Raw genomic sequence first — 27668 nt, forward strand, 5'->3', positions numbered from 1 at the left:
ATTCATGGTTTAGTTTCAACTGTTCCCTTCTTAAGGTGATGATAATGAAGGCAAATTTAGGCATTCTCTTAGATTCCTTGGAAGTTTGTCCTTCCAGTTTTTAACAAAGTACATTGCAAATCTACAGTGTTTTATTGACTTCCTAGTTATTGTAAAATAGTTAATCCTTATAAATCTTGTATTATAAACTTTGATTCCTATAAGAAGTCTAACCAAAGGAGTAGTTTGATGAAAATACCTATTCATTCTTAAATGAGGTTTGTTTTTAGAAGTCTTGGATTCACAGAAAAATTGCAAAGATAGTACAGAATTCTCATGTTTCCCTACCCACTTTTCCCCATTATTGACATCTTACATTAGTATTATATACTTCTCAAAATTAACTAATATCAATACTTTAGAATTAACTAAAGTTCATACTTTATTCACAATTATTTGGTTTTTACCTTAGTTTATCTTCACCAGGATCCCAACCAGGATCCCACATTACATTTAATTGTCATGTTCCTTTAGATTCCTCTTGGCTGTGATAGTTTTTCAGACTTATCTTGTTTTTCATGACCTTGTCCTAGCCTAAAGTGGTCAAGTATTTTGTAGAACGTCTCTGTATTGCAATTTGTCTGATGTTTTCTCATTAGATAGGATTATGGGTTTTTGAGAAGAAGAACTAATAAAGTGACATTCTCATTACATCATACCTTATCGCCATTGATGTTGATTTCCTGACTGAGATGGTGCTTGTCAGTTTCTCCACTATAAAGTTATGTGCCCTCCCATTTCATACTGTACTCTGTGACAAGAAGTCACTATATGAAACCTATACTTCACCCTTGAGGAGGCTGAGTAGCTCCCCACTCTTGAAGTGTAGGTTGCATATATCGACTATTTTACCCATCTACTTTTGATGTATTCCTTTATGTCTCACTCTGTGGAGTCTGAAATGCTCAATATTGAACTAAGTAAACTATTTACAGAGTACCTACACATTCCACAATAAAGAACACTGTAGTGGAAACATAGCATATTCTTTATAACTTTTTAATAACAAATTAACTATTCATCCTCACCATCCCTGTGAAAGTTTACAGTTCCTCTTCTGCTGCTTTTGATGTGCTATTTTTGCTTTTAGAAACTAACAAACAACAAATTTCCCCTTTCAGTACTAAAATTAAACCCAGTGTTTAGAGTATTTCTCTGAAATTGATATTATCCTATATAGAACTCCAATTCATATAGCTATAAAGACCTGCTGTGGTGCTGTGATCTTAAAGCCAGTGTAAGTCACTCATTATATACACATAGAGAGTATGTATTACATAGACCACCTATACTAAGGTGCTATTTAAAATTAAGTTAAATTCATAAAGTTAGTGTGCATGCTTTTACTCATAAGTATGTGTTTCTTCTGTATGGTTGGCACATATCTTCTGATATGGATGCATGAACTTATGTCTCAGATATATTTCTATACACTAACAATATAATTTTCTAGCAAGGGTGGCAGTGGAACCATTTGTATATTGTCCATCTAACGCATTGGGCATCATTAGCAGGACACACCTGAATAATATCTCTTAAGACCTCCAAGTGAAGAAACGTTCTGCTTTGAAAAGTTGTTTTATGGTCACTTCTCCTTCCTCTCCCTAAAGTCAACTGTGTGTTTTACCTCTATAAAGTGGGGGGAATGTTGTAAAAAAATGTCAACTGGTACATCTCTGTGAACAGACATCTTTCTCTTGATTTTACTACCTTGCTACTCCCTCCCAACTCTATTGTCTTTACTTACTTTTCTGATATGTGTGTGTTGTGTGTGTGTTTGTAAGGTGTCCTAATTACAAGAAAGCAGGGTAGTAGAAAATAAATACACACATAAATAGAGTCATGTTTTGTGAGTAGGGACAAACCAACCAGTTCCCAGAAAAGAAAACAAAAGAGAGAATTGCTCCTCAAAATTAAAAAAAAATTGGATTGATAACAGTGCCAAAATGCTTTTGAACTGTCTTTCTGAAAACTTGGACCAAGAACTTTGATCATGTGAACTGAAAAAAATGAAGAAGGAAAGAACTCCCACAAATAACACTTGCAGTGAAATGAGTTCTCATTGATGGTTTTTGTGGGCATCATCCTATGTATCAACCTAGACCAAAAGGTCCAGATCTTTCAATTGAAAGAAGACAAACCTTTTCGAACTTGAGCTCGCCAAGAAAGTGGTGCAGGCCCCCACCCCCATGAGATATTACACTCTCATCTGTTTTTCTTCCTCTAAAATAGCCATTCTGAGACAAAAATTACTGATGCGCCATTTCCATGCTATCCGGGTTCCTCGGGCTTGACATTCAAAGAGGACTGAAGGTGCGGAACCTGCGGCGCTCGCTCTGTACGAGCGTCCTTTAAAGCCGCCGCCAGCCAGCGCCGCTGTAACCCCGCGCACCGGCTGGCAGGTCGCGGGCTCCTGCCCCTTCAATCTGCGCCGACGCGTCGTTAGATCCCGGGGACTCCCCGCGCTGGGAATCTCCCGCCAGCTGCGCACTGCGTCCCAGCGACGGCAGCAGCACGTGGAGAGGCCGGGAAGCCAAAGCGGCAGCTCCAGCCCAGCGCAGCCCGGCGACGACATGGAAGGTGAGCCTCCAGCACGCTTTTTTTCTAAGGGGTCTTTGAGAAGCTCAAGCGGTGCTCGCAGCAGAAAGTGCTCTCTGAATCTCGGTTTTGCTTCTATTTATTTCTCTTGTCAAAAGTAAATATGAGGTATTTCAGAGGGCAACACGCGTCCGCTCCCACACACCGCCCCCCCCCACCTCTCCAATCTTGAAAAGTGTTCATTTCTCCGCAGTTTTATTTCTTCGGGGTTGTCAGACATGGAGGCGGCGGGGAGGGGGTGGTCAACCGTAAGTCTGCAAAGGAAGAGCGTTTTGGGGGCACCCCTGAATTGGCAACAGACCTAGGACAGAATAATACTTTGGGATGCTTTTCCATCCATGGTTTCAGCTGTCCATTGGAACTAAGCTAATCTGACTGACTTGTTTTGAGTTGAAAGGCGATACCTTTTTTCTTTTAAGGGTCAGTGCTATCATATGGAAAACGTAGTTTTAAGGTGGTTGGCAACCGCAGTTGCTTCAGAGCTAGAGCCTTTTTTTCCAACATCCCCCCCCCCAAAAAAAAAACAGGTTCACATTAGGAGTTTTCATTTGGATTAATTTTGGAAGTTATAAAACTATTCTTGCTTCTCAGAAACTTTTAAGTGTGTCCTTCCTTGGGATAACGAAAATTTAACGCTGCTATGTAAGCTTTTTAATACTCTTTTTTCAACAAGTGTTTCTTAAACTTGGAAAATTGCAGCTGCATCTCAACTTGCGGGAGGAGGTGACACTTATTCAATCAGAATTTGAGAAATGTATTCATTTTATTTTAAAAATGAGGTACCGACATTCAAGCATTAATGTAAAAAATATTACAAACATCATGGATATTTTCTTCATAATAACTGAAGGATCTGTCATTGAAAATGAACCTTGATCTTTGGCATCTTTAGTTCTAGAGTTTGTGAAATTACGAAAATATGATTAAGTACTTTGGTTCACGGATCGAAAAGGTAAAGTTTTACTTTCACAATATAATTGAGTGTAACCCTGATGTCCTAAGTCCTCAGTTTGTACATGGGTGTGCCTACAATTTTTTTTTGCTGCCTTAACTCATATAAACATTTTTTTCTCTAAGTAAAGTGCCCAACGATAATTCAATAAACAGTATGTATTTGTTAAGGAGAAATTATTAAATTGCCCTTATTGAATAATGCTTCATGTGTTCTCTTGTGAAAAATTCTTTATGCTTTTAATTTTTTTAATTATCAGGGTTCAAAGAGTAAAAATTTTACACTTTGGACATTTCAATAATGGTTTATGAAGTGTAATTTTAACATGCAAAGGTTTAATTGGCCACATACAGTTTTTTAAAAAGTTGGGATGCTGTATACTATGGAAAAAATATTTTTTTAAAAAGCTCTCATGCCTTAATTATTAGAAATAATTAGTTTCTATAAAGTTATAAATCAGTTCTCCAGCACTCCTTTTTCCAAGTCTTAGCCATATCATTTATCAAAAGTAATGTACAGAATCATGTAAGTCCACAGAAACTGGAGTTTCTCTGAAAATATTACCAGATTCACTTTTTCAAGGGGAAATAAGCTAAACTAAATAAAATATTTTAAGACATGTTCTAACAGACTTTTAGATAAGCCTGGGAAGGACTTTCTGAAGAAGAAAGAAATGAAAACTTATATAGAATTTAATTCAGAATTTATAGACTGTAAGTAGAAAGAGATAGAATACAGATCAGTTACTTTAAAAAGTTACGAGTTTAGATGACTAGACTAAAATTCATAGATCATAAAGATAAACGACATATAATAGGGTTAATGCAAAACCTTAAAAGTTTAAATAAAAAAATAAGAGGTTAGGGATGTGAATTTGGCTATTCTACCATTAAGTCCTTGAGGACAGAGTATTTGATATAGTAAAATGTCTAGTTCACTGTAGCCACCCAAGATCTACTGATCTTGCTCATGTTTTTGACATTTAAAATAAAATATGTTATATTATCTTGATATTATGGTCTCACGCTAGTATAGAGATTGACCCATAGTAAATACCCAATGTAAGAAAGTAAAATATTTTATGGAATGTCTTAATTTTTGCCTAATTTGGTGGTCAAATTAATACACTACAGCCTATTGTGAAATGTAAGACTGTATTGTAGTCATTCCTTCAGTACATAGTCATTTTTTCATTCATCTTTCCACATTTATTGAGACTTTCTATATGTGAAAATGTCTTATGAAATAATCTTCTAAGGTAGAAATATTTGTCATATGAAAATGAAGAGTTAATTCATGTAATAAACCAAAAACTATAGCTTTTGTCTTTTCTCATAGTAACTCTAAATATTTTCTATTCAAAGACTCTATCCCTAAATTTATTGTTTGTGCTATAATAACATTACTTTTTTCTGGTCTGGTTGGGAAATTAAATGAGTCACAAAGATGAATTTCACAGATAACAGGTTTCTGATTAATATAAAATCTATATTTTAATGATATGGATAGAGATCTTTTAAGTGTATTTATTGCACAGCCTCCTGCTTTATTAATTAGGTACGCAATAGATAACTTTATCTCAGTGACTCTGGGTCATGATTTGAACTATCAGGTAAGGTATCATACAGTTGTTATTGTCAGGGATTTTAAACTGTAATGCTGAATGCCCTACACTAAATGTTCCCAGTTATTGTGCAATATTTTTTTTTCTTGATGTCAGTTTCTGCTTCCTATCACATGGATTTTGTGGTAGCCATTTTTTCATTTTCAGGTCTATGTTTTGGATAGTTAGGATTAATAGAGATTTAGCCTCCAGGTAGTATTTTCTTGCCCTCTGTTATAAGCATATAGAGATTGAAATGGCAAAGTTGTAGAGAACCACAGCCACAGAAAGGCCATGTGGTCCTGCTAAAACATAATTTTTTAAAATTTCCACTTGCATTTCCTATAATCTAACAATCTGCTTCACACTTTCATGTCTTTGTTAACATTTTTACTGCATTTCCTACCTCGTTATATATTCATCTTTCAAGACTCTGCTTGGGCATCATCACCATGAAAGCTCTACTGATGACTTCTGCCTAGTGCCTTCTGGTGATCACTCCTACCCAGTCCCTCACCTCCCTCCACCCAGGCTAAGGGCCTCTCCTTTTGTGGCTACTTCAACCACTTAACATGAAAATTATTTATTGATTTAAGTGCTTTTTCCTCCTCTGGTCTTTACGTTTCTGGGGAGTAGAGACTGTGGGGGGTTTTTTGTTTTGTTTTTGAGACAGTGTCTTTCTGTGTAGTTCAGGTTGGCTTCAAATTTAGATATTCCTACCTCAGCCTCCCAAGTGTTGGAATTACAAGTATTTGCTATCACATCCCACCAAAGACTTTTTATTTTTGTATGGTCAGTGGTAGGACAGTTCCTGGTTCATGGAAGGACTTCAGAGTTTTTTGCGTTCAATTTAAACTAGTACTGAAAAGTCATTTTTATTATGTTTATTATGATACATTTTATTTATTTCATTTTTATTAGGATATATTCATTGTACATGGGGAGATTCATTGTGACCGTCCCAAATCGGCTTACAGTGTACATTGGTTAGACCGCCCCCACCATTCCTATCCCCCCCACCCCTTCATCCCACTTAAAGCAATTGCAAGAGGTTTCATTGTTATATTTCTTTATATGTATATGAAGCCTCTCAACCACATTCCCTCACCTTCATCTCCTCCATTGCATTTTATTTAAAGTGTGAGGAGATTAGTGCTAGCAGTTGTTTGGTAAAACTCAACAATTTTATTTATTTTTGGTAGTACTGAGGATTGAATTTGGGATTGTGTTTGTTAGATAGGCATTCTTGAACCACTCCCTCCTCCACTTTTTTGGAGGAACTTGGGTTTGAACTCAAGGCTTCGTGCTTGCAAAGCAAGCACTCTACGCAACTTGAGCCACACCTCCAGTCCATTTTGCTCTGGTTATTTTGGAGATAGGGTCTCGAAACTATTTGCCAAGATTGGCCTTCAACTGTGATTCTCACAATCTCAGCCTCTCAAATAGCTAGGACTACAGATGTGAGCCCCTGCACTGGGCTTGTGTTGGTTATTTTTGAGTTAGGGTGTCACTTTATGCCCGGGCCAGCCTGGATCATGATCCTCTTATTTGTGCTTCTTCAGCTGGGATGACAGGCATGTGCTACCATGTTGAACTATTGGTTGAGAGTGGAATCTCATGAATTTTTTGCTCCAGCTGGCCTTGAACCATGGTCCTCCTGACCTCTGCCTCCCAAGTAGCTAGGAATACATGCTTGAGCCAATGCACCTGGCATCAGTAATTTTATTAGGTATTTAAGTGGTGTAACTGAAATAAGAAGCTTAGAAAATAAAGTGTTATTGAATTTTTTTTGAGATTTTCACTTAAAACCAAATCTTGTCAATTAAATTTACTTAAGCAGATTTCAAGATCACAGATTAGTCTATTAAAATAAATCAGTAAGATACTGATGGTGCCATAAATTAGCATCAAGTTTTCCAGTGGTAATTTTTAATACAAGTTGAACATCTGTAATTAAAAATTCCAAATCTTAAATACACCAAAATTCAAAGTTTTTTTTTTTTTTTGAGACAGGGTTTTGTCCAAGGTAGACCAGGCTGGCCTTGAACCAGCAGGCTCCAGAGTGCTGGGATTACAGGTGTGAACCCCATGTCTGGCCAAAACTTTTTGAATGCCAACATGATGCTACAAGTGGAAAATTCTACAACTCATGTGACTGGCTGAAGTCAAAACACAGCAATATTTAAAATATTGTATAAAATTACCTTCAAACTATGTGTATAAAGTGTATCTGAAACATAAATGAATTTCATGTTTAGAATTGGGTCCCATCTCTAAGATATCTCACTACGTATATACAAATATTCCAAAATCCCCAAAATCTGAAATTTGAAACACTTCAGCTCTCAAACATTTAAATAAGTGCTACTCTACCTATAGCGTCATTGAAACTGGTTAATTTTGCTGGTTAATTTGTTGAAGGTGCTGTTAAAAGTTTAGTAGAAGGGATTGGAATATTGGCTAATTCCAATGTGATAGATACTACCATCTTTTTTAAATCCAATTTTGGCTCTGCTCTAGAAAAATAATACTTTACCTTCTAACTTTTGGAATTTCCATGGTAAACCATTTCTTCACAACAAATGTTTTCATTCTTAAAGTTGTTGAGAAAAAACTTGTTTCATTTAATTTGAGTCCTCTATCACAGCAATATCAGTTCATTTGAGAAGTGAAGTCTATTTGAGAAACTATTAATTTACCAGAATATTTGGTACATCAAAACAATTTCCTGGAACAGTAGTCATACAGAATCTGTGGATATGAATAAAATATCACCCTCACCAACCTGTAAATCCTTGTTTATCGCTATAGAGTTACATACAGTCAATGGAGAATAGCTCCAGTCTGAAAACTGGAAGTAACTAATTTTTATAATATTTAATAACTAATCTTTATCACCGTTTGCCTTTGTCTCATTTGATCCGCACTTTTAGCACTCACTAACAGTTGATTATATGCTTCCATACAGGGTACACAGTTTCACAAATGTGTTTTATAAGGCCTAACTTGATAATCTTCATATGACATACCAAGTTCAAATGCAATGAGGATTATCAGTGTATAAATTTATCCTTTTGTCTCCAAATAGAACTTTTTTGCTAACTCTGAAAATATTAACATTTTATAAATGTGACTTGAGTAAGATTTTTTTTCCTTACTGGTCTTTTGTCTCCTGTGCATATTTGCTCATGTAAAATTATTTGAGCATGAATATTGCTAACTCTTCTATTCCCTGTACATAATTTAATGCCTATAAGGCTCAGGCACTGGGGGCATGTTTTTATAGCAGTATAATAGTGGGCACTTGCTCTCTAAAAATAACATGGGGTATGTTACATCACAATTATGTAGTATAAATATTTTAAATACTTATTACAATGTGGAGTTACTTCTTGTCTGGTTTTTATATTCAGAAACAGAGAAGATGAATGTTAAATATTTTTAGTGATTCAACTTTTCAACAGATTACTTACCTTTCTTTTTCAAATGTTTGGGAATTGTTTGATTACGAATTATTCTGGGGCTAAGGGTGTAGCTCACTGGTAGAACACTTGCCTAGCATTCACCAAGCCCTGGGTTCAATCCCCAACACTGCAGAAACAAAACAAAAAAACTAAAACAATAAGGTGAAGCACTTGTAAGTTTTTGTATGTATGCATCTTCAATCTTTTCCAAATTGGCAAATAAGACAAAATACAGAAATGATTAGCATGTTGAAACTGATGGATAAAGCTGCAATTTTCATCTGTAACTCTAGCTTTCAACTTTTTATTAAAAGTCTTCTTGTTCTCACAGTTCAACTTTTTAGTAAATATTATATATTTGAAATTATTATTTGGATTATTAATATTCCCTTTTATCTGTTTTATATATGGTAATCCATCTAAAATTTCATTTGAAAAAAATGCCTTTTTAAAAAGGCTTAAAACTACTGGTATGGAAACAGACACTTTCTTACTAAGCAGTGTCTGGAAGCCAGTATGGCTAAGATTCAGCAGGTTCTATAGAACTTAAACCCATGGTGCTTAGAGCTAAACAACTTCCTTGCTACACAAAGGTTCCTAACTTCATTTTGGTACTGTGGATATTAAGCTATACCATTCAGACTTTGAGAAATAGATGGGCCACAATTTATAAGAAATATTTGTCTAAAGCAATTGTGTGCCAGTGGATTTCAGGGGGCCAGGAGAGAGAGATTATTCATCACTGCAATAAAGCACTGGTTCTCAACCTCTTTTGGTTTGTGGACACAGGGATACACTGGCCATTCTAACCAACACTCTTGTACTTACTACTGTAAGAATAAAATGTCCTAGAATGAATGAGAATACTTTTATGAGTAGATGAAGAAATTAGGATTTTAACATTTTTCATGAGTTCTAGAAATAAAATTGTGGACTTAACAAACAATAATTCAATATAAAATAGACCCTGGGCATTTATGAATGTAACCAGATGTTTTGACTCTTTGTGACTTACCTTGAAAGAACATAATACATGATAATTTGTAATGTTATAGCTTCTGTAAAGATTATAAGTAGGATAATATATATAAAACTCCTTCTCATATTTGAATTAATAGTGGTGGGAGACCAGAATTCACACACAAGTACATAGCTTCTAAATGTGCCAACATTTCACTGACATACACATCTCGGTGAAGAATTTGGAGTTTCTCAGAGGGCTCCAGATAGCGTTGCAAACATCAGTGACCTAATGTGTTCCTAGCTGCCTCAAACCTAAACAGCTGAAAAAAAATTTTTTTTGACAGTACTGTGGTTTGAATTCAGGGCCTCACACTTGCTAAACAGATACTCTATCACTTAAGCCATGCCCCCAGCCCTTTAATATCTGAAAATTTTTAATAGGTAATCTAATTTGGGGAGAAAGGTAAATCTATACAATAGGACAAATAATGATTGAACAAGTTCGTATTAAAATTCATAAAGTGCTTATAGATCTTATAGCTACTACTCTGTCTAGTTATTTCAGTGATTGGATGATAACCTTGAGGTAGTCCACTATCAATCTCAGTTTGACAAGAATTAGGATTAGACACCAAAACAAGACAAATTTTGTTTTTAGCCATGGAACACCCTTTTATAAAAAAGCTTATGTGGGACAAGCTGTAGATGGCTGGTGCACATATGTAATTACAAGTACTTGGGAAGTGGGAGCTGGAAGATTGTGAATTTGAGGCCAGCATGGGCTGCATTATGAGTTCCAGGCCAACCTGAGCTATGTAGAGAGATCTTGTATTAAAAGGAAGGAATGGAAGGAAGGAGGGAGGGAGGATGGTGAAGAGGAAGAGAAGGAAATAGAAGGAAAAGGAATGGAAAGGAACGGAAGAGAAGAGAAGGCAAGACGTGAAACAGATATAACTGGTACTGCAGATCAGCACCTGTGGTGGCCCTCTGGGACCCTAAAGTTCCATAGAACACATTTGAAAAATGTTGATTTTGAATACTTCATTTTTTTTTCTACTGGTAACATTGTGTTTAGACTTGCCTCTCTTAATCTATTTTGAGGATTGCTGCCAGAATTATCTACCTAAAACATCAAATTAATCCCCTAGTCAAAAACATTTTAAATATTTCTTACTTGGGTATTTAAAATACTCCACAGTGTAGCTTCTTTATACCTTTCCTTCTTCAGTATACCTGTCTTCTAATGTTACGCCAGAATGCTTAGTTTTTTCTGAACACACATTGCATTTCCTGATACCCTGTTTTTCTATTGCTGTTCTTCCAATTTAACAAGTCCAAAAATGAATTCATTCTCTCTCCAACCCAAAGCAACTTCTCTTGGCTTCCCGATACTGTTAATAGCACCACAATCATGCCAATCAAAATTCTCCCGTGTCCGTTATGGTCCATCCTAAATGCTAACTCCTTTAAGAAGCCATCCCTCATTCTAGGATTTTCTTCCTGTGCTGAAACTTGCTGACATGTTGCATCTGTCTAATGACTTCTAGACTCTCACTCCATTTTAGGTTTAAACATGAAATATTTTTTGTGTGGTCTTAGCACAACTCTTATTTTTCTAGGACTGCAACTACCATGAAATTGAGGGAGGATGATTTTTTGGTTTAGTTCAAAACCAGTATTCTTTTTACCATTATTAATGCAGCCTATATCCTTCTGCATTTAGGTTTTTCATTCATGTTATTCTACAAATATATCTGACTATCTTATTATTCTGTTTTCTAGAAAAATGGTGCTGGCACATTTACATTTTGAAATACAGATTATGTATTTTATTATTATTTTCATTTTTCACCCTTACATTGCAATTGGGGGTCTTATTTTTTAAAGAAATATATGTGTAGGCAATATTTAACTCACAATAGTAAAAACAACTATTATAAAGTATTTTTTCTAAAGAAGAGCACTGAGTCTTGGTAAAGTTGAAACCACTCTCTTATTTTTTTTTTGGTGGTGGTGCTGGGGTTTGAACTCAGGGCTATGCACTTGCTAAGCAGGCACTTGAGTTGCACTTCCAGCCCAAAACCACTCTTTTAGATAAACAGGAGCTTTCTATCCTACAAGAGATCAGATGCAACTTAAATAAAATAATGTATATGAAATCACCTTGCACGATACTAGACAAAATTAGGATCCAGCAAATGTTCAGCAGAATATATAAACCACTCTGAGGATTCTTTAGAGCCTTGCTAATCTAAGTATGGTCTGGTTCAACAACATCAGAATCAATTGTAACTTGGAATTGTTGCAAATGCAGAAACTCAAGCTAGACTTACTGAATCAGGATGTGCATTTCAACAAGAACTCCAAGGAATTCTTGTATAGTTTAAAGTTTGACAAACATTGTCTACAATTTGACCAGTACAAGTGAAACCTATCACCGCGCAATGCATCAATGGTGGACCATCTGCATAGATGGATTTAACATGTTTTATTGTTTAAATGCTGATTTTAAAAGATAATTGGACAAGGTAAGCTTTATAATTTTGACCTAATCCTGGAAGACAACATTTATTGCATAATATAATTCAAAAGTCAGAAATTCTCATTCTTCACTCAAAAAATATTTGCTGAATGCCTTTTGTGGTCATGTATGCAAAATACTGGCAATACAGTGATGAACAACAAAGACAGGACTTTGATTCTCATGGAATTTAGTAAGGTAAGAACGATAGATCAAAAAGAAGTAATAATAATTGAATTAATTAAAATTATGCTAAGTACTATGAAGGAAATAAAAAGAATGCTGTTATGAAAAATGATGGCAGAGAACAGATTTGGTGACCTCTCTTCTAAATAAGAGGTCTGGCTAAATGTAGGAATTTGGTCTCTTCAGTACATCTATGATATGTAAAGCCAAGAGAATGAACTGAATCCCCTGGAGAGAGAATGTTCTTGAAGAAGGGGACTCAAGATAGAGCCCTGAAAAGTGCCTCATTTGTTCAGGTGGAGACGGCAGAACAGTGAAAAAGAAAGCAGTCAGTGAGACAGGAGGAAAACCAGCAGTGTGGTGCAACAGAAAGGAGCATACTCATGAAGGATTGGGTGGTCAGCTTTATTGAATGTGGCTCAAAAATCAAGCAAGCCAAGGGAAAAAAAAGTATGTGCCAGTTTTGGCCACATAAAACTTGCTAGTGACCTTGACAAAAGTGGAGTGATAGGAAGGAAACCAAATTGAAGTGGTTAAAGCAGAAGTGGGAATAGAGGAAGTAGAAATGTTGATAATAGATCTTTTTTTCCCAGAAACTCAGCTATGAGATGAAGACAAGAAATTAATGGGGTTGTCGCTGGAGGGAAATGTGGATTGAGAGTTTTATTTATTTACTTACTTACTTGGTTGGTTGGTTGGTTGATTGGTTAGTTATTTTTGCATACTGGAATTTGAAATCAGGACTTCATGTTTGCTAGGCACTCCACCACTTGAGCCATGTCTCCAGCCCTTGTTTTTATTTTCTATAGATGTTTTTATTTTCTATAGCCTATGTCTTAGGCTACTATCTGTAGCCTAAATTTATTGAAAAGGAACCATAAAAAATAAAGCAGATTTTGAAATCACTGTTCTCAGGGAGGTTTGGAAATTAGCTATCACTGAAAATGCCTTCTTATTTAGTTGGCACATGATGTGTATAAATCAATTTTGTGTTACTGTAACAAAATACCTGACACAAAATACTTATTAAGAAAAGAGCTCACAGTTGAAAGTTCGAGATTAGGCAATCCAATTGGTTTAGCCTCTGGTGAGAGTAGTGGATGGCAAAATGGCAGGAAAATGTATAGGAACAGTGGTCTTAGCTTAAACTAGGAAGCAGAGAGGGAGGAAGGTTCAAGGCTTGCTCCTTTTAAGACCCTCTCTCAAGACCTACCATGGGGTCCCACGGGAACTACCCTAATCCCTTTTTAGGGCAGTGACCTAAGGACCTTCCACTAGACCCTGTCTCTTAAAGATTCTACCACTACTAATATTGATACCCTAAGGACCAAGATCCCAACAGTGGACCCTTGGGAGATACCCAAACTATATCTAAGCCACAATAATATATACATCAGTGTCTTCACTATGAGAGATTTTAAGCTACCTGGAGCATTCAGTGGATGATGATTATGATGGTGGTGGTGGTGGTGGTGGTGGGAGTGATGGTGTGTGTGTAATTTCATAATAGTAGAACCATAAGAAATTCTTGAAATTCTATATCCTTTTCAAAGTAGAAAAATACTGCTAAAATTACATTTCTAAGGCTTAGAGTTTTAGATACTTGAGATCGTTGGTGTTCATTATATTTTTTGTAAATTAAGAAATAACATGCAATAAAGTACACATGTCTTGTGTATGTAACTTGGTTATTTTTTTATATATATACAACCTTCCAGATCAAGATATGGACCATGTACATCACCTCAGAAGGCTTCCTTGTGCCCATTTATATTACCTTTCCCCCCCTGGTTAAATGCTATTCAGATTTCTATTGTCATTGATTTAGTTTCCCTGTTCTTGAAGTCCATGTAAATTGAATTATACAATATGTGGTTTCTTGTCTGCCTGGATTCGTTTCTTCAACAGATTTTTAAGATCCATACATGTTGTTATATATACTAGTTGTTCAACCTCTTTTATTATTGAATAGTGTTGAATACGCCAGCTGCTGCTGTTGGTAGAGTATGTTGATGGTTTCTAGTGTTTAGTTATATTATGAACATTCTTATTTATGTCTTTTAGTAGATATATACTTTCATGCCTCTTGAATATATACCTAAGACTAGCAATTTGTAAATCATAAGGTAGATGTGTGTTTAGCTTTGATACATACTGTCAAACAGTTTCCAAAAATGTTGGACCAGTTTACCCTCCCACTACCAATGTCTGAGCGTTTCATTTGTTCTGCAACTTGCTAACACTTGCTGTTGTAAGTCAGGCATTTTCATTTAGCCATTCTGGTGGAGAAGAAGTAGTATTTCATTGTGACTTTAATTTTCATTTTCCTGATGAGTGAGAAGATGTTGGGAACCTTTTCCTATGTTTGTTGGCCATGTGGATATCCTCTTTCTGATCCTCAGGGTCATTTTGATTTTTGTTGGTTTGAGTGTTTTTGTTTTTTTAAGTGACTTTCTTTTATATAATTGATTTCATAGGCATTTAAAAAATATTTCAGAAATATGTTCTTTGTCAGAAATGTATTGCAAATATTTTCTCACGGTCTGTAACTTGCTTATTAATCTATTTGATAAATAGAATTCCTAATTTTAATGAAGGCTAGTTTATCAATTATTTTTCTTTTGTGATTAAGTCCATTTTGTGTCTTGTTTAAGAAATCTTTGCCTACTCCAAGGCCATGTAAATATTCTCCTTTGTCTTCCTCTAGAAGTTTGATAGTTTAAACTTTCATACTTCAGTCTATTACACACTTTAAATTACAGGTTCTAGTTTTGGTTATAGTTATTTTTAACAAAACTAGGCATTTTATAGTTATAACATGAAAGCCTTACTTTGAATATGCTGGGTTCATTCATTTTGGCACAAACATTTACTTTTAAATAACACTGACATGAAATATCTATTTCTTTCTTTTTCTATATATGTTCATTTGGTGACAGATGATAGCCAAGAAAAACATGGAAATATATTTATTTTTCTACAACTTTAAAGTAGCTGACCTCTCAAAAAATAACACTAGACATTGAATTTGTCACTTTAGTTATGATCATCAGCAATTAATTTATCTATATTTTCCTCATTAGACACTTAATCTAGGGAAGAAATGAATACTTTATACAAAAAGATAGGATAGGAAGAACAGGATGGCTAACATGGGCTATATTTGATCTGGTGTCCTTAGACAGGTAGTCTTGGTATTTCTTAACTTTTACCTTAGTTCAAGAAGTAGAGAAGGAAGCATTTCATGACTGGAGGGATTATTCACACTTTATGTTATGTTCTTTTGTTGTTATTTGGATAGTACTAGGGTTTGAACTCCAGGCCTTATAATCACTCTACCACTTGAGCCATGACCCTAACCTTTTTTGCTTTAGTTATTTTTCTGAATAGGGTCTGGTGTTTTTGCCTGGACCACAATCATCCTACTTAATGCCTCCCATGTAGCTAGGGTGACAAGCATGCACCACCACACCCCACTTATCAATTTTTTGGGTGTGGTACTGGGGCTTGAACTCAGGGCCTTCACCTTCAGCCACTCCACCAACCCTATTTTTGTGAAGGGTTTTTCAAGATAGGGTCTCATGAATTATTTGTCCAGTCTGGCTTTGAACTGTGATCCTCCTGATCTCTGCCTCCTGAGTAGCTAGGATTACAGATGTGAGCCACTGGCACCTGGCCCCACTTATGAGTTGAGATGGGGTTTCACTATTTGTCCAGGCTGGCCTCAAACTATGATCTTCCTGATCTCTGCCTCTGGAGTAGCTGGAATTATAGGCAAGAGCTACCACACCAGTTGGTTTTTTTCCCCCTTAATCTTCCTTTGCCCTCAAACAATAATAATAGTTATTTAGTTGAGATGTTTGAAATGAATAGAACCTAAAATTTTTCCTCATTTTGGCCTTCTACGAGCTATAATCTATATAGGAAGGCATTTTAAAACATCATTTAAATTCTCTGAAGTGACAGTGAAATTTAAGAGAGGAATCCTGACTCTTTTCTTAATGCATCACTGAGCTTGTGTCCTTGGACAATTACCTGACTTTATATTTTTTGTCAATCTCTATGTCTTAGATCTTGTCTGTAAAATGAAGAAAAAATGTCATTGCACCTGTTTGTCTTCTAGCAATGCTATGAAAAGAAATCTCATTGCAGTCTAGGCTGAGTGCTTGGTGCCAGCTTTTTAAAGGATTACGTGCCAACAAAATTGGTTCAGAAGAAGCCCTCTCCATGGTCAAGGAACTTATTAGCCTGTATGTTCCCTGAAATCTGAACTAGGACCTGCAATAGGCATTTCAGGAAATTTCAGTTTATCTGCAATTGAAGAACATTTTTTAACCATTAGGATTTCCCTGAATGGAAAGGAGTAGCTTTATTATTACAAAGGTGTAAGCAGAGGCTGCACAGTAAGGGAATATTAGAAAAATGCAAGCATCAAATGGCAAGGAAAAGAGTTGTGAGCTAGTTAAAGTATCCACTACCACTTCAATATCCCAATGTCATTGCCTATAGGAATCAGTTTTCATCTTACAGAGCCGTTCTTGTGGCAGTAGGATTCCAGGATGACGTAGTAGTGCTAAGAGAACTGGCAGAAGACTTTTCAGAAATGGTAGCTAATACTTCTCTGCCACATTTATGGCCCCAAGTACTAATGTTGCAATACTGAAAACATCCCTTATTGTCAGCACCTCAGTTTCCAAAGATTTGGTTAAAAAGTAAAAGAGAGAAATTTAAAAAAAAGAGGTATGGGAATAAGGGAGTCAGTTTACTGCTAATAAGATAAAAGAAATATCAAACACAGAGACAGCTTTCTGGCACCTGTCAGTCTGAACAGTGCTGGCAGCTAGAGAATTCAGTACAGGTTTCTTCCTGAAATTTGACATTTTGCTCTCCTTTATGCAAGTGAAATCTGAGGTCTGAAACTAAAAAGAGAATTGCATTAGCTAGTATTCTTTTTTTTTTTTTTTTTTTGGTGGTAGTCGTGGTGGTAGTGGTGGAACTAAGGATTGAACTCAGGGCCTCATGCTTTCTAGGCAAGCACTGTACCATTTGAGCCATACCTCTAGCCCTGCATTAGCTAGTATTCTTAATTGAATGGTAGTTATTTAAGTATTAGAAATAAAGGCAAGTTTATAACCATTTCAGTATGACCATGGTTACACATTTTGTGGCCTATGTGAACTTTGATTAAATATCAGCTAAACAGACCCTTGCCATTTTTATTTGTAATTTGCCACCTTCCTTTTTTGTTGTTGTTGTTTTGGCAGCACTGGGGTTTGAACTCAGGGCCTCACACTTGCTAGGCAGGTGCTCTAACACTTGAGCCATTTCATTTTGCAGCACATAAAATGCTAGATTTTGAAAAAGAGTTGACATCTTTAAAATTCTAACAAATGAAAACTTTTGTATGGCATCTTTGTCAGTGAAAAGAACCTGAAGGGATTAAAAACAAAATTGAAGTTGTCATCTTTCAATAAGAATGTGGTGAAGACTTGTCTTCAATCCTGGTAGAAGACAATTTGAGATTTCTATTGTAGCTATGAATAGCTAACAATAGTTGAATGCTGTGGACAGCTACAAAAGAAATAATACTTTAACATTTACTGTCCAATGTGTTTGTCAGCTATCCCTGTTAAGTTCTACTCTTTACAAGATTTGTTATTTAAGAGTTAAGGTGTTAACAGAAAGTACTTATGAACTAATTAAACTTTACAACCTATTGTGAGAAGGGCAGAAGGGTAAATGATATGAGTGTTAGGTAGGATTTTCAACAAATATTTATTAAGTGTTCATCATGAATGGGCACTGTTTTGAGGGCTGAAGATACAGTTATACAAAATGGATAGCATCTCTGTTCTTATGAAATTTATATTCTGGTGGTGCTAATGAAGACATTTTATGAAGTAAAATAAAGCATGGTAAGAGGAAAAAGACAATGGAGGATGGCTTTAGGATAGGGTATATAGGATAGAGAATATTTAGGTAAAGCTGGCTGAATAATGTGACTTTTGAGCAGATGCAGGAATGAAGAGAGGAGTGAACCAAGTATCTTCTGGGGGAGAGAATGACAGTCAGAGGGAAAGGTAAATGCAAAGGCCCTGAAGCAGGAGCCTCAGGCAACAGGAGAGATGTGGAAAAATTAACAAGATTTATATTTCAGCAAAATTAACCTACCCCAAGATTCTTCAATCATCTGTACCAGAGATGGATAAATATCAGTACAGGAACTATATTTCTATCAGTAGCAATATAAGGACTCTGCTGCTTATTTGTTGTTTTATATCATCTTTATTGGTATGCTCACATATCTTACAATTCATCTATTTAAAGTATACAATTCAGTGAATCTTAACATATTCACCAATTGTGCAAACTTCATTATAGTCAATTTTAGAACATTTTATTCCCCTACCCATTACCTGTAAAAAAAAAAAAAATCCCTTACCTGTTAACAGTCATCCTGCTTTTCTATCCACAAAGTAATCTACTTTTTTTTTTCTTTTTTTTGCAGTACTCAGGGCCTTTACCTTGAGCCACTCCAGCAGCCCAATTTTTTTCATTAGGGGTTTTTCAAGATGGGGTCTCACAAACTATTTGCCCAGGCTTCAAACTGCAAACCTCCTGATCTCTGCCTCCTGAGTAGCTAGAATTATAGGCATGAGCCACCAGCACCCAGCAAAGTAATCTACTTTCTGAATGTAGAAATCCTTTCTTACTTATGTTTGCAGAACATTCTTTTGGAAAATATTTTAAATCTATATTGACTGCCTACATATTAAAAAGACCTCAATAGACCAAATGGAAAATTTTTATGTGTTTTTTTATTTGCTAAAGTGTAAATAATTACAAAATGATTCATTAAGAACAAAAAATTTTTTCTGCACTTAGGAATATTTAACAAATTTCTGGTCTTTAGTTGGGAATTACTTCACCATCAATCCGTGATTGTTTTTGAATAGGCTTCATGTTCCTTTAAGTCTACATGAAGGAAGTGTACTTTAATCTATTTTGTATTTGTGTTTTAAGTATTTTTTAATACCTAAGGCAAACATTTATGTGGCTTGATTTAGATGGTCTTAATATTGCTTAGAAGTTATGAATGCTAAGGTAGTTAAAATCTCTTTTTACTCTTAAGACAGTACTCAGGTACTTTTGGGGTTATTTACAGTACACAACGGTACTTGGAAAAAATATTATTGAGACCTATTTAAATGTCACTGTCAGATGGTTTAAAAGGTTCAAGAGACCATACCTTTTGCCTTTAAGTCACCAAATCAAAAGCCATCTTGGCTGTGTTTAACTAAAAGATGTTCCCACATGACGGTTGCTCATGAAACCTTTGAACTAGTTTTTTTTTTCTTTTTTTTTTTTCTGTTAAGAATCCTTTCAGTGTGCAGTTGAAAGTTTCACAGTTAGCGTTTTAAAAAAAAAATTTCAAAAACACTATCAAACTCTCAGAAAAGTTGCAGTACAGTGCAAAAAAAACCCTATTTTTTCCGGAAATTTTGAGAATAAGTTGCTGACATGATCCCTATCACTCTTGAATACTTTAGGGTACATATCCTATCTTCTACATAACCACAATACAGCTATCAAAACCAGGAAATTAACACTGATGAGTTACTACAATTTAATACTGAGACCCTGTTCAGTTTTTTCTAATTATTTCTATAATGTTTTTTTATTAAAAGAGGATTCATGTCAGAATCATAGACTGCATTTCATTACAATTTCTCTTCACTCTCCTTGTCTGGAACAGTTCCTCAATCTTTCGTGACCTTAGCACTCGAGAATTATAAGCCAGTTGCTTTGTGAACTGTCCTTCAATTAGTTTTTTTGGTTCCTCATGGCTTAATTAATATGTATATTTGGCAAGGATATCACAAAAATGATACTGTGTTTTATTTGTTATCAGCCATTTTCATTTGTTCCATTACTGACAATGATCATATGTAACTTTGCTCAGTTACAATGGTGTCAACCAGACTTCTTCATTAGACTCTTTTACCTTTGTAATTAGTATTTTGTGGGAAAAGCACCTTGAAACTGTATAAATATCTCGCTTATCATCAGACTTTCAATTTATTCATCTACTTATTAATGTTAGAATGGACTCATAAATTTATTTTAATGTGTTGTAATCCAGTAGTATCATTATTATTTTAATACTCCCTAGTCTCAGACTTGGCCAATGGAACCTCGTCATGACAACTTCTATGTCCTCTTAAGATATTCTCTTCATTCTGTGAACTCTTCCTTGCTTTCTGGCACAGCAAAATGTTCCAGACTCATCTTGTACTTTCCCTGCTTCAACTCTAAAATCAGCCATTTCTCCAAGAAGTCTGGTTCCAATATTTAGGAATTGATATCTGGAGGCTAGAAGCAGCAGTAGTATCACTGTGCCTATGTGCTTTTGCTGAAGAGAGTTAGGAACTAAATTTATGTACATACGTTTATATCTATACTTTTATACCTCTTTAGATAGAGCAGGAACCAAGGGGTTCATGCCAGTACCTGCAACTTCAAATAGTACAACAGGTTTTCCTATGTGTAACTCTTTCACTGACAGAGAAAAACCAGGCTCTTATTATCAGTCCCCATTTAGATGGCTGATCGCCCATTGCCACTTCCATCTCCTCATCACAGAGCCTCTTCTTGCCCAATTTGGGTCTGACATACCACACCATGACCACTGCTCTATGTGGACACTCTTTTCAATTCCTTGGGATCTGATACCCCCAGACATTACTGTTCTTAAAATGTAGATACTGTATTTACCCCCATTCAAGTTCTGACATTTTGCCTGGATGACTCCCATGCGTACAAGTTCTCTTCACCACATTTGTGCTTAATGTTGCCAGCCCCCACTGTCCAGATGTGGGTGCCCTGCTCATCTGGTTTAGGGTCTGATGCCCTACACTAGACCACTCCTCTGTACAAATGTCCTTACTATGCTTAGGCTCAGGCTCTCCATGATGGGCTGTCCCTCAGTTCTGTCACCACCCTCAGACTCCACATTCTCCAAATCAGGCAGTCCCTGGGTGAACGCCCTCCTCACCCTGTTAAGGCTGACTTCTCATGCTATCTTTCCCTTCATCTAGAAGCCCTCATCACCTCATTTAGACTGCCCATCTCACATGGACACTGTCTTCATGCTGGATGGTAGCCTGCCCTAGGCTACCCCCGCTTCCTTTAAGGGATGTTGCCTCACCCACCTTGGGTTTCGACACCCCATGCCAAGCTGCCACTTTGCTATCTCTTAAGTACGTGTATTTCCCCTGCCTTTATATTTTGTTGCTGGCATCTAGTGACTGATATGTTAACTTTTAAAATTAGGATAAAGACAGTTACAGTAGTACACACCTGTAATCCCAGCATCCTGTAGGCTGAGTCAGGATTAAGAGTTCCAGACCAGCCTGGGCTACATAGCCAGACCCTGTCTCAAATAAATAAATAAATAAGTGTTATTAATACTATTAAATTTATCTAACAAAATTAAGATAGAGTATAAATACAGTAGTCATATTTTTCAAACCAGAAATTGAAATATAATGCTGATTGCAGTATTCACTACTTGAAATCAGTACTATTCTGAATAGTTTTTTGGTAAATGATCACCAGGAAAATAAAAAAAACAAAAGAGATTTAATTTTTTTTAATTATAGAAGAAAATCTGCTGTTGAACCAGCCTTCCCACAGAAAACAATGACAGATTCTGGACAAAATGTAAGGAAAAAAATCTATCACCTGAAAACATTAGAAAAATAATCCAGAACAACACATTCTATGGGATTTTGTTCAAAAGCAGGCCCATTTTAACCTCAAGATGACTAAAATGTAGACAGAAAAATCTACAGTCTCACTGGCTTAAACACAGCAGTCACAGCATCCGGGAGGTAAGGGAAAGCATCGGTAAATAGAGAAAGCGAGATAGGCTTTTCTGTGTATGTGTTCTCTGACTTCCCCTTGAACTCATATACATAGGGTTATACTCTTAAGTAGCTCATCTGGTGCTAAAATAACTGAACAGAAATTTACATTTCTGCAAAGGTGACCCATTCATCCCAATTTCCCTGGGATTATAAAAGTTCTGTGTTCTGGGAACTCCCTCAATCCAAGCACACTGGGACAGTTGGTTACCCTAGCTGCTGCTCATCACAGTGAGACAGAATATGACTTTGAGCCCAGATGAGTAAACTGTACTTAAAAGTAAAACAAAGCCAGGTGCCAGTAGCTCACACCTGTAATTCTTGCCACTTGGGAATTTGCGATGAGGAGGAACATGGTTCGAGGTCAGCTTGGGCAAATGGATTGTAAGACCCCATCTCCAAAATAACCAGAGCAAAATGGACTGGAGATGACTGAAGCAGGAGAGCACCTGCTTTGGAAGTATGAAACCCTTAGTTCAAACCCCAATCTCGCAAAAAAAAAAAAAAAAAAAGCAAAGCAAAGAAAAATCCCTATGTTCTTCAGAGGAACATAACAGAATTCAGAATTTCTATAACGTATCATTTATAATGTCCAGAATACAATCCAAAATCCTTAGGTCTTACAAATAAGGAAGAAAATGTGATCATTTCTTAAGAGAAAAGGAAATCAGTGGTGAGTAACCCAAAGATGATATAGATATTGCAACTGGAAGGCAAAAATTTTAAACAACTGTAATTATCCTCAAAAATGTAAAAAATATGCTTATAGTGAATTAACAAATAGGAAGTATCAGCAAAGAAACTGTAACAACTGTAAAGAAACTAAAGATTACAATATCTGAAATACAAAACTCATTGGATATTGCTTGCCTAGCATGTGTAAGAGTCTGGATTCAATCCCAGTACCACAAGAAAAAAGAAAACAAAAAAACTTCTTGTCTGACAAAACCCATTGGATAGGCTTAACAGCAAATTCAGGTGCAGAAGAAAGAGCAAGTGAACTGGGTATGGTGGTTCATGCCTGTAATCCCAGCACTAGGGGATAGAGGTAGGAGGTTGGCAAGTTCAAGGCCAGCCTGGACCATATAGTGAGATTCAACAATAACAAAACAACAATAAAATAAGTAAATGAACTTGCAGCTATAATGATAGAAATTATTCAGTCTGAATAACAGAGAACAAAATACTGGGGGAGAAAAGAACAGTCTCAGGGGAGTGTGGGAAAATATGAGACAGTCTAACATACTAGTACCTGAAGCTATAGAAGAAGAAGATTAAGAGAATGAGTAGGAAGAATGTCTGAAGAAATAATGGCTGAGAATTTCCCAAGTTCGATAAAAATTCTAACTTTATAGATTTAAGAAGTTCAGTGGATCCAAGTGGGATAAATGAAAATGAAATCACATCTAGCCATATCATCATCAAACTGCTGAAAACCAAAGTAAAGAGAAAATACTGAAAGCATTCTGAAAAAAAAAAAAGAAAGCCAAGCATAGTGGTACATGCCTGTAATCCCAGCTACTTGGAATTTATAGGTAGGAAGATCGAGGTCCTAAGCCAGTTTAGGGAAAAATATAAGACTTTATCTGAAAAATAAACAAAAAGCAAAGGACTGGGGGAGTGGCTCACATAGTAGAGTGCTTGCCGAGGCCCTGAGTTCAATTCCCAGTACTTCCAAAAAAATTAAAAAGAAAAGAAAAGGGCATATTTTAAATAATGCAATAATACAAGACACCATCGACTTCTCATCAGAAACAATGGAGAGTAGCAGTTAGTAGAATGCCATCTTTAAAGAGCTAAAAGAAGACGGTGCAGTGGTTCATCATGTAATCCCAGCTGCTTGAAAGTCAGAGATAGGAGAATCTTGGTGTGAAGCCATTCCAGACATAAAAGTTTGCAAGAGGAGCCCTTATCTCAAAGAAAAAGCCAGGCATGGGGGTACACATCTGTAATCTCAGCTACTTAGGAAGTATAGGTAGGAGGATTACAGTTGGAAGCTGGCCTGGGCAAAATCATGAGACCTATCTGAAAAATAACTAAAAGCAAAAAGGCTGGAGACATGAATCAAGTAGTAGAGAACTTGCCTAGCAAGCAGGAGGCCCTGAGTTCAATCCTTAATACTACAAAAAAAAAAAAAAAAAAGCTAGAAGAAACAAAAATTGTTTAAATGCTAAAGGAAGTTCTTTAGACTGAAGGGATATGATATCATATGGGAACTCACAAAAGCACCAGAAATGTTCAATATGTGGTAAATAACATTTTTTCTCTTAATTTCTGTAAAATACAATCTATTTTTTGTAGTAAAAATAATAGTAATGTTTATTAGGAAAGAAATTTAGTATAGCAGGATAAAAGTGGGGATAAATAGAAGAAAAAAAAAGAAACATTTCCCCACGCAGGAAATGGGAGTAAAAACTCCATGATGTGACTATTTAAAGCAAAAATTAATAGCACTGTATTGTGGGGTTTGTCATATATTTACATGTGACCCGTATATCAGCAATAGCATAAAGATTGGAAAGTGGAATATAGGCTTAAATAGCTGCACATTGATGTGAACTAGTATAAGTTAGTCTAAGCAGACTGGAAAGCTAAATATACATACGGTAGCCTCTAGAGCAGGGAGAAATAGGCAATTAATAATCGTATTTGGAGATTTCAGTAGTCCTTTCAGAGTGACTAAACAACTAGCCAAACATAAAGCCATAAAAGATCTGAATGATATTGTCTATTACCTCGATCTAATTGACATTTATCAAACAATACACCCACAACTGCAGAATATATAGACTTTTCAACCATGTATCAAGGTCTGAGAGCAGCCCAGGCAAAAATGTTAGACTCCATCTCACCAAAGAAGCCAGGTATGGTGATATATGCCTGTCATCCCAACTACACGTGAGGAGTAGATACGAGGGTCATAGTCTAAGGCCCACACAGGGCAAAAGTGAGACCCTATTTGAAAAGTAACTAAAGGAAAAAAGGGCTGGAGGTGTGCCTCAATTGGTAGAAGGTTTGCCTAGTAAAACTCCAGGCGCTGAGTTCAAACCCCAATATTACCAAAAAAATCTTTTAAAATTTCATATATACCATCCTAAAACATGTCATATTTAGAATAAATTTAACCAAAGACATGAAAGACTTTTAAATGAAAACTGTAAAACATTGCTGAGGAAAATTAAAGTGGACCAAAATAAATAGAGATATCATATTCATGCATGGAAAGAGTCATGTCAAGACTCAAACTGATCAATTATACATTGCAATTCCAATCATAATCCCACCACGATTTTTTAAAAATAAAGAAAGAAAGAATCTTATTCTAAAATTTATATGACAATGCAAAGGTCCTAAAATGGCCAAGTAATATTCAAAAGGAAAACAAAATTGGAGAATTATATCTGACTTCACTGCTTTACTATAAAGTATTAAGATATTATAACGTTAGTATAATGATAGTCAAAATAGCACTGGACCATAATAAAGAGCTGAAAGATAAACTCATAGTCTTAAGGTCATTCAATTTTATTTTGTGGCAGTACTGGGGTTTGAACTCAGGGCTTCGCAGTTGCTATGCAGGTGCTCTACCACTTGAGCTATACCTCCAGCACTGGTCATTCAGTTTTTGACAAAAGGATCAAAGCAATCCAATGGAGAAAGAAAAGTCTTTTCAACAAATATTTCACTTGCCAAACAACTGAATATCCATATGGAAGAAAATGAACTTCAACTTCTACCTCACACTTACAAGATAACTTACTCAGTATGGCTCATAGACTGAAACATAAAAGTCAAAACTATGAAGCTTATAGAAGAAAACAGGAGAATGTCTTTACAACATGGGGGTGTACATTTTTCTTAAATAAGAAACAGAAAACAAGATCCACTTAAAAGTGTCAGAAGAGACCATTAAGAAAATGAATAAGCAAGCCACAGACTAGAACAAAATATTACCCAAACATGTATCTGACAAAGGATTGTTATTGGTAATATATAAAGAACTCCTATAAAAACATAAAAATATGGTGGGCACCCATGGCTCATGCCTGTAGTCCTATCTACTCAGGAAACTGAGACTGGGAGACTAGCTCAGGCAAATAGATCATGAGAGCCTGCCTCAACCAATAGCTGTGCACAGTGGTGCATTTTTATCATCCCAGGCAAGCAGGAGACTGAGTTCAGAAGATCATGGTTCCATACCAGCCCAAGTGAAAAAGTTTGTAACAGAAAAAAAGCTGGCCATGGTGACATGCACCTATCATCCCAGGAAGGCAGGAAGTATAAAATAGGAGGATCATGGATCAGGCTAGCCTGGACAAAAACTAGACCCTATTTCCAAAATAACCAGAGCAAAAGGCTGGAAGCTTGGCTCAAGTGGCAAAGCACCTTCCTAACAAGTATGAAGCCCTGAGTTCAAATCCCAGTACCACCAAAATATTTAAAATAAAAATATAAATGAATAAAAATGAGCAAAAGACTTGAACAGATACTTCACAAAGAAAATTTATGAATAAGCACATGAAAAGATGCTCAGTATGATTAATTCTTTGGGGATATGTAAATTCAAGTCAGAGTGAGATACTGATACTCATCTACCAGAATGGCTCTACTTTAAAATTCTCACAATGCCAACTATTGGTGAGAATATGGAGCAACTGAATGAACTCATACACCGCTTGTGGTACGATACTTTTAGGCAAGTTCTGGAAGTTTCTATTAAAACTAAACACATGCCTACTCTATGACCTAGTAATTTATATAGCTAGGTGTTTACTGAAGAGATATGAAAGCATATTGCCAAAGAAAATCTTTTTTTTTTTTTTTTGGTGGTGGTGGTACAGGGTGGTGGTGAACTCACTGCCTCCTACTTGCCAGACAGGCGCTCTACCACTTGAGTCACATCTCCAACCTTCTTTGCTTTAGTTATTTTTCAAAAAGGGTCTCAAGTTTTTGCCAGGGCTGGCTTGGACTGTGATCCTCCTATTTATACCACCGAGTAGCTGGGATAACAGACATGAAACACTATGCTTATTTGTGGAGATGGGATCTCACAAACTTTTTGCCTGGGCTGGCTTAGAACAGCAGTCCTCCCAAGTAGCTAGGATTAATGGTATTGTGCCCAGACAGAAAAACTTGTAAGAATGATCATACCTCAGTGTAATCATGAGAAAAACAAATCCCAATTCAGAGCTAGTCTACAGAGTACCTGACTAGTACACCTCATCAAGGTCATCAAAATAAGGAGAGTCTGAAACACTATCACAACCAAGGGAACCTAAGGACACATGAAAACTAAATGTAACGCGAGATCCTGAGACAAAAAGGGCATTAGATGAAAACTAAGGAAATCCAAATAGTTAAATAATGATGGTATATCAGTATTTGTTCATTAATTGTAACAATATACCATACTAAT

At 36.0% G+C, this 27668-nt stretch overlaps 1 protein-coding gene across 1 annotated transcript in view; it reads left to right on the top strand.

The window, feature by feature from the left end:
• Window positions 1-2344: 2344 nt before the first annotated feature.
• The window catches only part of Ikzf3 (IKAROS family zinc finger 3), an 83187-nt gene continuing 57863 nt past the window's right edge, over window positions 2345-27668 (top strand). The window contains exon 1 of the mRNA XM_020175476.2: window positions 2345-2619. Coding sequence (XP_020031065.2) covers window positions 2613-2619 — 7 coding nt within the window. The 5' untranslated portion in view covers window positions 2345-2612. The remainder of the gene's footprint in view (window positions 2620-27668) is intronic.

The sequence above is a fragment of the Castor canadensis genome, chromosome 11 (assembly GCF_047511655.1).
Source record: "Castor canadensis chromosome 11, mCasCan1.hap1v2, whole genome shotgun sequence".
Lineage (NCBI taxonomy): Eukaryota > Metazoa > Chordata > Mammalia > Rodentia > Castoridae > Castor > Castor canadensis.